Genomic DNA, 11,649 nt, shown 5'->3' with positions numbered 1-11,649 from the left:
AAAATCCCTCATATCACCCACATTGAAATCAAGGCTCGACGAGAATAGAACCAAGGTAAACGGATAAGGTTAAGACAGAATGAGTCAATCAAATTAACGCAATGCAAGGTTGGATCGATTTGAAGTCAAGGTTGGAGCGCCAAGATGAATCTATAGAAAAAGTGAAGAATGGATTGTCCTGATCAAAGTGTTGAATACAATTACAGTACGTACGTCCAAGGAGGCCAATGCGAAAAAAAAAGAAATTGGTAACTAGAAGAAGAATTCAACTTCAAAGTCATCAATCGACCTATGCTAAAAGTTGGACATATTAGTTTATCTAGATAAAAGTATCATGATTGAACTTTTTCTCTCATTGATCTCATCACTGCTTGTAGGAGAGTCTTTTTTTGGGTTCGTATCCATCATGGAGTGAGATTGTAGGCCAGGCACAATCGTGGTTATCGAGTCGACAAGCGTCAAGGAAGAACAACTGTATCCAATATCTACTGTAATAACGTCTTGATTTTCATCGACGTTTCAAAGACTTTCATTTCCTAACTCAATGATTTTATGGTATCCATTTGATATTGGTTATTACAGCGAAGACAGTTTATTTCAACTTGACTTACAAGCTAATTTAGTGCAATGGCGCTGGTAGAATCCACTTAGTGGTCAAAATGATGACGCCAGTCGAAATGGGGGGGTAGTCAATGAAAAAAATCCCAGTTGACAGGCGTCTACCGCTAGCAGCGTGTCCGCTGGTAATGAAGCTTAAAATGAGATTGATCTCTTGAATGAGCGCAAAAATGGCTCAAGATACAATCAATTAGACCTCACCAATCTCTACTCTTTGCTAATCCATCCAAATAACAAGCAGTTGTATCAATTTTTTCCTCCTTTTTCCTCTTTTTCTTTGCACAATAAGGTCAGCATGCAAGAGCAAAGTGAAGAATGAAAATCTCTGCTAATATTCGTCCACTCGACGCGTACCTCGGGTCAGGTCGTCCAGTACTCAGACCCAGTCGTTGGTGGTTGACTGTGACATGACGTTTGAGAAGAACGACGCACGGTCGTGTTGGCTGACTACAGTATAGTACAACGCTGTCCCCAGTAACGGTATGGTACAGTACTGGACCGTGCGCTGTGTTACAGTACATACTCTACCGTGCACAGTACATTGTATTGTACGCCACTTGCAATACACTACCAGTCTACAGTGCAATACCATCGACTCACACGGGGACACCGTTTATCAGTCAAGGAGAGACGGACGTCGTGATGCTGTCCTCTACGTTCCTACGATGGTTCGTACTGGCAAGGGGTCGTTCGCTGTGGTGTTGACCAGTCTTGCTGTCAGTCTTGCCCAACAAAACCTGTGTGCAGTGCTACAGTGCATACTCTACAGTGTACAGTACACTACACTACGACCTGCAATACTGTACAGTACAGTACAGTACAGTATAGTACAGTACAGTACACTACAAGTCTACTGTACAGTGTACACTGTACAGTTTAATAACATCGACTCACCCGGGGACACCGTCTATTAGTCAAGGAGAGACGGACGTCGTGACGCTGTCCTCTACTTTCGTACTATGCTGCGTACAGACAAGGGGTCGTTCCCTGTGGTGCTGACCAGTCTTGCTGTCAGTCTTGCCCAACAAAACCTGCGTACAGTACTACAGTACATACTCTACAGTGTACAGTACACTACGACCTGCAATACAGTACTGTACTGTACTGTACAGTACAGTACAATACACTGTACAGTACAGTGCAATAACATCGACTCTACACTGTACGTTCCTACTACAGTATACTGTACAGTACTAACAACTAACAAGGGGTCGTTCGCTGTGGTGTTGACCAGTCTTGCTGTTAGTCTTGCCCAACAAAACCGATACGGAGAGTACGGATGGTACGTACAGTACAGTACACCACTCCAGTACAGTACTGTACAGTCTACAGTCTACAGTCTACAGTACTGTGCGTTCAGAGTGAAGTTCAATGGTCACTGCTGACCAATCACACCCACGGTGTGTTTACTCTACGACAGGTTGACTTGATAGAAATCCAGTACAGTAGCGGGCTACGACTGGCTGACTTGTACAATGTTCAGGCGTGTTGGATGACGTAGTTGTGGTAGTGTCATTCCAGGCACTACTGTCACAGCGTTGTTGCATGGTCAACGCCTGTGCTGATGTTGCAAGAAGAAATTCTTCATCAATTGCAAAATGAGCTAGCCACCTTTTCCGCCATGAATTCATGCAGACTCAGTGCAGTACATTATAGAAAAATAGAAATGATGAGGATATTCATTGAGTTGTTCAAGGTGAAAAAGGAAGAGGAAATGCGCCAACTTTGCCTATACCGCATTGCATCAAGGGCTCTCGTGTACACTTTACACTGTGTCGAAACAGTGCAATCGCTTGAGCCATGACCTTGTACAGGAAAGATGAACTTGAACTCGACAAATGGAAGGAACGTCAAACCATTTCAATGCACAGTATCATGCAGGCAATACAATTAAAAGCTATTTCTTCTATCATGGCATCCATGAACTAGGGCAATGCCATCACTGAAACTACTCTGACCATCGACATGGACTAGATGATATTATACGAGTATTTCTTAGTCTATGCTAGTCTTACAGTAAACAGCAGTAGCAAGGAGGATAGCATGAATAGAAGGTTACTTTTTCAAAAATGGAAAGCACATTCTTGGCTAGTCTTCCACTGATCGATGGGTCCTGTCGAGAGATGGATTGCTTATACTGTATGGTAGACAGTAATGGCATAAAGTAGCTCAGAAATAATAATAATATACGAAAAATAGGGTATGAAGTGGAGAGAAATAAAGCGACTACAGGGAGAGCAAGAGGAGACACCCAAAAGTACATTATCAACGACAGTACTGCACCAATCGCAAATGACTTTCCATACGCCCTGTACACTACAGTCGATGCTGTAAGTAGCCATCGAGATCAAATCAGCCATAGCATTAGGCCATGGTCTTGATCATGGAAGGGTAACGATGAATATCTTAGACCAAGCAGCAATTTCCACTTTGCATCATGGTAATGAACTTATCATACGTCCTATACAATAATCAGGGTGCTACTATCATCATGATACCTCATAACAGTAGTGGTGTGTACTTTTACAGACCATTAGCAGAATATAGGCCTTCTTCTTGTAGTCCATGGTACTTTAAAGATATGGACAAAAAATGCAGTAAACTCAACTATACCATTTACTATGGTATAGTCAATTCAACCTATTAAAATATTGAAAGATTGCGGCTGGTATCATCAATGATACTACTATATGGGACAGTATGTCATATGTTAGGGTTAAGGTAATGGCTCTTTGGGGGAAGCACTCAAATCTTGCTTAATAAATCCCTTCCAGGCAATCTTGGCACAATTCTGTGATAGGACAAGAAGCTGTGATGGCGTAGATTGATCCAGCTCTGGACACTTTTCATAACAATTGTGTCTGCAATAGTTAGATTGATACAGCGATTCAATACTCAAGTGATACAACTATTTAACATGTGCCGTAGGGATAAAAGACATGCAATTCTATCCCAAGCACCCATTTTGGTCAACATAGATTGTCTTACTACGAAGATATTAATTGAACAATTTATTGAATAGGATCAATTTTTCCCCCTACTAGTATAGAAGGTATGTAAAAGAAGTAATATTTTACAAAAAAAAAATTGCTTGTTAAACTATAAAATAGAATTAAGTCATTCAATGATATTTTAGTAGTTTATCCTTCAAGGTAGATGTGCATAGTCATAATTAACGTATAATAACAACAATACTTGATTCTACAGCTTGCAAAGAAGCACAACTTCAATTAAAAACAACGATAGAATCAATGTAGTTGCTAACATACGATAAACCAAATTCCATTTTAAAGGTATAATTAATTAATCGATGAAGAGGTAAAAATCTTCATCAACCTACAGGGTATAAATGTTGAAAAATTTTACAAGGAAAACAACGACTATTGCAAAAGCGAAAATGGATACAAGAATTAATGTACTCTCTTCTGCAGAAATAAGAATAACGATGAAATTATAAACAGTATAATCCTGCCAAATCAATAATAGAACTTAGAACATGGAGGGTAACATTTAGAATCAATATTTTGACTATAACATGCAAATGTAATCATCCAGAGAGATCAACATATACAATATCAGATTAATAAAAAAATGAACTAATCATACTAATGTATAGCGCTAAGAGAAGAAACACACGTATTAATATTTTCCTAATTATCGTGCTCTATCAATTTACTTACGATTCGTAAAATATTGAATTAATAACAATGATAAACAAATGATTAATATCATAAATTTGTTTAGTATTCTGTATATATTCAAACAGTTATGTAAAAATCAGAAATTATATATTATCTATAATAGCCGATTGGAACTTATAGGAGACATTGATTTTCTCATTTTCAAATAAAATTATGGTTACAACTATTCGACTACAAATAATAATTTTTTCATTAGATTAGACCTTGGCCTCCACTATTTCCAAATTAATATCATTATGCATGGCGACCATACTTCGTTGACAAGGTTGTTCTTTCGGCAAATGATAATTCTAGAAGAAGAAATTTGAAAATTTTAGCCAAAATTACTAAATGATCTTCAGTAGAAATGATTTTTACCGTTTACATTTTGGTGTATATCGCGATAAACGAGATCATAGATCAATATAAATTGGGTATTATCAACTTTAGTTGTAAATTTTGCCTTTTTCAGCCTATAATAATTTAAGGCGGTGTATTGCTTTTTTAATAACTAACTTTATCATTTTATTTTATCGTTTCCAGCGCAATGATATACGATACTGTATGAATATTTCTATACTTGCAGTGAATAACTCAATTTTGCTTGGAAATTTTATACGCGAAAATGGATGTAATTATTCTTACCGCAGAAAACTTATCCCTAGAGCATAATCCGACTTGATGACCACAAGTTATTGCTTCATATATGCAAATAATAAGCACTGGCAATAATATAATTTCATTAACACAAAACATGGCGACTACTCCAGTGTTGACCAATTGTGGTTGCAAACTCAATAAGGTAGTAAATTCCGCAATGGTTAATATAATATAGCCGACGATAAAGACCAGCGATGTTGTTAACAAGATAAAATAAGCAATAGCCTAAAATTAAGTATGTAAAACAAATAATGAAGCAAGTGAAATGTTACAACATCGATTGATTGTATAGAATATGTATTTTAAACCAGATGAATTATGTTTTACCTCATTTTCTAAATTTTTGATGACAAGATTATTGCCAAAATGACCAGTTAGAATCAACTAATTACCAATTTGAAAAATTGAGTTAGTACTATATTATTTCTATATGCTACTTTACTTGAAGAGATAGACTAAAATTCACTAATTTATAATTATTACTAATTAATGTAGTTAGCTTTGAAGTAATACTGATAAGTAAAAGTATTAACCTAATAAAATAACAATTTATCACTCAACATGATGCAATGATGTATTTTAATTTAATTTGAAATTGGATTGATTATCAATACACTTTGCTATGCTAAACTATGAAAAAGTTCGATTTAAGCAATTAGTAGATTCTGTAACTTGATTCTAGTTGGAGATAACGCAATCCGCTAGTAACTATGATTAGTGACTAGTTCATTTACCGTATTTATGCACTGACGTTGACAAGAGTACTTACTTGGCATCCAACTGCAAGAGCAATGAAAATGTGAGAGGAAGTGCCAACAAATGATTCAACAACACCCACAATTAGAGTCAATAATCCAAGAAAAGCGAAACATGCTCTAATCATTAATTGGCCAGTAGTTGTTGTCGAACCAAATTGATTAAAGATGATAAATGTAAAGAATGGCGACCGTTGGCGCTTAACTTTTAAAACAGTGATACAAATAGAGATGATAAAGTTACCAACAGCTCCCCATAATGAAATGATAAATAAAACTGTATAAGTTAAATGAGTTTCCCTGCGTAAAGCAGTAGATAGGTAATAAAGTAAAGATGAAAAGGTTGTTGAAATGGACCATAATGATGATGCTCTTGTTAAAATGAGTGACCAAAGAGACTAAAAATGATTAGATGAAAAATGTAATCAGTTCAATCTATCATCCGAATTTATTTTTAAAATATCGTTTACAGTATTCTTATACTGTTATCACGAAATAACTTTTCATAAACCAATTTTTATCTTATTTTCAATAGATAAAATAATTTTGTATTCGATAATAACATCATCATCTAATACTTCATACATATTTGTATAGATAATTACCATCTTTCATAAGGTTATTTCTACAAGTACCGATTGTTTATATATGTCTATACCAAACACTAGCCGATTTTCAATGAAATTTATGTTCATAACTTATTTTAGGGTAGATACTTAGTGGCCTACTAAAATGGGAGGTTGTCAGTATCTCTGAGCTGTGCTATGGGCAAACATCGAGAAAGACAAGCCTAACAGTGGGCTCGAAGGAGTTTCGATTCTTGTTACAACTATTCATTTGTGATGACTATATAAATTGTAGGAATTGGAGCAAATCTTCTCATCATTAAAAGTAATCATTTTCTTTAGGAGATATACAGGATGGGCAGAGTAAATATCCAATAAATTTAATTTAGAATCTTTTTCTGTATGAAATATACAGAAATAATTTACTCTATTACATTTCTGCATCATTCTATATCAATTTATTTCATTAAAGATTAAAGTCTTCTTAAATAAACGTTCTCAGAATTGATGTTATACATAATTAGATTTATCTTATGCCTACTTGTTTTTCATCTACGCGTATTCTACGTATTAGCAATTGCTTGAAGTATGCACACATAGGGGCAATACTGATTCGATTCAATCATGCACGAGATTGCTAAATTTTGAAGTAGTTTTTTAATGGTTTCATATTGTACTTTGCACGAGTAAATAGCTAATACTAAACTTACCGTGGATGATAATTTTGGATATCGATGGGATAATAATGTTACTGCACCCGATGTAATCACCTACAAATAGAGTGTTTATGCAATAAATTAGGCATTCTAAATCTATTTCAGAATTACATGATTGCTAACTGCAAAACTCTTATCCAATGCATAGCCTCTAAAGAATGAATCGAACTAGTAACCATCAATTAACATCAATAACGCTCTCCATTATAATTAGGCTATGCACGCTACTTACCATTGCACCCAAATAGCTATTGGCCAAAGTAAATGCATCTGTAAGTACAAACAAGCATACTAATCCAAGTACAAATGAAATAGTGCCAGTAATAATTTGTGCAATACCCATAATTCGATGATTATGTACGATAGTATTAAAGGAAGAAGTAATAGAAGAGGGAGAATAGCAAAATTTATCTGTATAAAGCGACGACGTCTCATCACTTTCATTAACAGTATTGTGGTGTTCTTGAGAGCGTTCTCGGCAAGCGTATAAAGCTTTCATATGGCGATAACATCGTACAATGTTATAAATTGAGAAGATTAATATTTGCAATGACAGCAGAATGGTAATTAGAGTAACTGCCAGCATTTGCCCACTATCATGGTAATGATATAGGCCCAATGCGAAAAAGAAAGCAGTAATGGTATAGATTTCCCCAATAACAGAGAGCACGGATGAAATTATAATACCAATTAACTAGAATAAAGATAAATGGAAAAAATAATTATAAGTCAGACAGAAGTTTTGGTTAAAAGTTAGTCTATTAAATAAATTTGATTGACATCGGGTACGTTTGGATCATATATTCCAGTTGATCCGATGCGAAATTATAAAATCGGCTTACCGTAAAACATTGTGGCTTGATTCGGTAGGCAAAAGTAGAGAATCCAGCCCCTGTTAACTATAGCAATATCAAAATAGATTATCATCGTCAAGATGATGGAAATCTATATCGCATTCATTGATGATTATCAGTGTAGTAAAAATATGATTAAATATCCCTATAGATTATTTTAATTCTCCATAATGTGCAGCGAAATTTATAACTAAGGACATCAGTCAAAGTAATAATATGGTCAAATAATATCGCTTTTAATATTCAGCAGAGTAAATACCAAATAAAATTGCTATCTTGGTAGCTAAGCGCTAATTAATAATAGATTTATTAAGGTGTAACTTGACTTACCCCAATCGATGGAAGTAACATACCAACATAAAGGTATTCACTTTTATACTCTTTTAAGATAATCCAACCGGCCACCGCAATGGCTGCATTACCTGCTACTAGGATCAAATGAGCTACTCCTAGAAGTAAGTTTTTATCAATCATCTTTAGATTTACTCTAGATGGTGGTTGTTTTTCCTTTCTTGCAATAATTTAGGAATATCTGATAACAATAGTTGTTTAGCAGATCATACAATTATTTTTAGCTGAAGTGTTTGTGTCGATGATCTTTTGGGACTATAGGAATGGAAAAAAGATTATAATGTATACGAGCATACTGAATAATTCAACGATCTAAGTAATAAGTCAAGTATAATTATACGAAATATTAAATGATAGATAAATTAAGATATTATAACTAATAGCAAGACGAAAAGTATTGATATAAAATATTTATCGATACATTTAACTATTATATTGTAAGGTTTGGCTTGGATCATAGATTTCTGCAATTCTAATGTATTATAAGCTATTCGGACAATTAGCGATACAGAATGATGTAGTATTAAACGATTAACATATTAAAAAGATTGTAGCGAATAACTCAATGAAAAGTATCGGTATAAAATATCAATCAAGGTATTTCTCTGTTTAATTATATCTTGGCTTGGATTGATAATCTCGGTAAATATGCCATAATATATAATTTGGTTATCACTAATTGACTATCAAGAATTTGAAGTTGATAAAGATCGAAATAAAAATAATGGGATCGAATAGTCCATTTTACATATCTTCAGCAATAAAAATGAAAGCATTTATAAACTCTCCTGTTGTCAAAGATACCGCATTAAAAAGTAATTCTTATCAGTCATTAAGAATCTGATATTGAAATAAAAGTTAAAGTAATGGTGATAAAATAAGACAGCATATTCTCAGTCCTGTGATGGAAAATGCTTGTAAATTTGCTATTGTTAGTTGATACTGGACAAGGAGGATTCTCGTCTAGTTATAAAGAAGTTTTAGATACAAATGACATAAATCGAATTATTGGAAATAATTGAAAAGTTTAAACATTTAATGAGAGATAGTAAAAAGGCGACAAAGCTTATATTGATTAATTATTATCCGTTGTCTATAATTATTATACAGGATTAAGTAGGTAGAATACTGTAAGTTATCGTTATTCTTTGAAATTGGTGGGAATAAACAGGATAAAAGGAAGGATATGCGGGTACATAATGGTAGGCATGTTTGAGATATTTTCTTTATAGAGGAAAATAGTGATAGAATAGAATTGCATTAATTTAATTTTATAAACAATGCGTATCCACCATTTTCAAATTTATCTTGTTCCAGGCTAGAACAAATAGCATATTCATCTAGGCTAATTCTGATGGAAATAATCGAATCAATGCAAAGAAAGTTGATGATGGAAAAATCCAGTCAAAATATTACCTGATCAAATCGAGGATTGTATAGTAGGAAATGAAAAGAAAATAGTGATCTTTCTAGACATTTAATTAATTTAATAAGCGTATATAGCATTTCCTTCCTGATGCTGTTCATTATTTCTGGAGCTGCCATACGGAAATGGGCAATCTAGATATTATATAACTTAGTTATCATAACTTTAATAGTAAATATTTTATTCTTTTTAGCTTTAATTGATTATTTCAGTAGAAAGTTCTTGATTTATAGATTTATTTAGCCTTTATCTGTAAAAATGTGATGAATTTGGCTTTTAACCAGATGAGTGTTTATTTGGCGTCATCAGAACAGATCAAACTTGACAGTTTCATATGAGTATTAAAAATGGATATGACCAATGAATCGTAAGAAGATACTTGAAGAAATTTAATTTAATACGTTAAAAGAGTGCTAATGAAATAGAAAAATGGTATGCAGATCCATCTACACTCGTTTAATTTACATTTTGGGAGTGTGTTTATAACGAATTGATAGAGTAGATTAATAAGAATGATAGTAATATATAAAGATGATCAATCATTTTCTGATAGTGAGTATAAAATCTCTGCTTAATTTTACCTCGTCAGAGCATATTTTTGAGAATTTTGGGTGTGATGGGTTACTTGAAGTGCTAATAATGTATATATATATAATATACAAATAATCAGTCATTCCTCCATCTTTGTAGTTTTTCCGCGTAATTACTACGGCATAAATGAGGATAGCAAAATAGCTTTAATTAAGAGTTTTTCGGGCAGATGAATAAAGTTATACCATACAAAACAAATTAAGTTTAAATAATCACTCCTGATCAATCTGATGGTGGTTTATTCAACTTTAAACCTTACTAACGTAGCAGCTAACAATTTTATTTTCAGAAAAGGACAATGAACCAATCCATGCTCTCATAATTCCTGTGCTTGTAGAATAAAACTTATGTAGAAAATGAATAAAGGCTGCGTGACATCCGTAAATTGACGATAATTTGTAAAATATCTTACAAATAAAGTCGCTAAAATAGAGTAAAAGTCATTGGAGTCTCATCATCCATTATATCAGTTAATCTTGCTACTTTTAAATTGTTGTAAATCGGGAAATGTTTTAGTGTGTGTATGCATCAGTTTTACTATTACCATGGCAAAACTATTTATCAGCATTAAATTAAACAATCTAAAGTAAAAAGTGATATACAGTCTGTTATTTAAGTCGGTATGGAAATACCGATGCTTTAGCAAAGATTCTAAGAAATACTACCTATCTTTTATCGTCCACCTTTTTTCGTATTTTAAAGATGAATATCTTATAGTAGTATCGTCAGAAACTCCCCTCTTTTAATACTTAAACGATTACAATCTTCATTATAAAAGCTATAAAGTATAATCTTAATTAATAAGCTAAACTATAGCCAATGGTTGAATTATTTATAGTAATAGTGATAATATGCCTTACTATGTTCTACTCACTATCATTCCAGCTATTTCTCTTGCAATCGGATTTTACACGAGCAGTTCTAGATTTATTTTGATAGAAATAATTTATGCTACCGCAGATTTTTCACATCATATTTACTCGATATGAATAATACTGACACTCGATTAATCATCGTATGTAAGATTTGAGATTATAAGCTCTGCAGATGAGCTTAATGATGATTTACTATACTTGCAATATTCTGCTTGTATTTCATGGTAACCATTTTAGCCTAGGTATATTCAGATTTTATTGCTATTTTTGATAACTTATTTAGCCTCATGCTATTCCGCTTATATATGTATCATCCTAATTCTTTTGATCAATAGCCTAGTTTTTTTAATATTTTTGATGATTTACTTGGTTTGTTCTATTGTAGGTCATTGGTAGCAGTTTTAGCTTATAGTCTAATTTTATGATCATTCTTGATTACCGCATTTAGTTTCGCTTCATTCTAACCATTTTGGCTTATAGTCTAGTTTTATAGTTACCCTTGACGATTTGCGTTAATTTACTCTATTCTACTTGGAAATCATTTCCAATCTTTTTAA

The 11,649-nt window shown here is 33.4% G+C and overlaps 1 protein-coding gene across 1 annotated transcript; it reads right to left on the bottom strand.

Annotated features, from left to right (window-relative positions):
* Positions 1-4,516: 4,516 nt before the first annotated feature.
* TRIADDRAFT_55052 (uncharacterized protein) lies at positions 4,517-11,324 on the bottom strand (the record flags this gene model as incomplete). Its single annotated transcript, XM_002110686.1, has 10 exons — positions 4,517-4,609; positions 4,944-5,183; positions 5,286-5,342; positions 5,728-6,111; positions 6,990-7,049; positions 7,228-7,689; positions 7,838-7,894; positions 8,180-8,360; positions 10,208-10,259; positions 11,291-11,324. The coding sequence occupies 10 exons, from the start codon at positions 11,322-11,324 to the stop codon at positions 4,517-4,519; spliced, it is 1,620 nt and encodes a 539-aa protein (XP_002110722.1).
* Positions 11,325-11,649: the final 325 nt, after the last annotated feature.

This window comes from Trichoplax adhaerens, genomic scaffold (genome assembly GCF_000150275.1).
Source record: "Trichoplax adhaerens TRIADscaffold_3 genomic scaffold, whole genome shotgun sequence".
Lineage (NCBI taxonomy): Eukaryota > Metazoa > Placozoa > Uniplacotomia > Trichoplacea > Trichoplacidae > Trichoplax > Trichoplax adhaerens.
The sequence above is the reverse complement of the archived record's forward strand: the minus strand, read 5'-3'. Positions and strand labels throughout refer to the sequence as shown.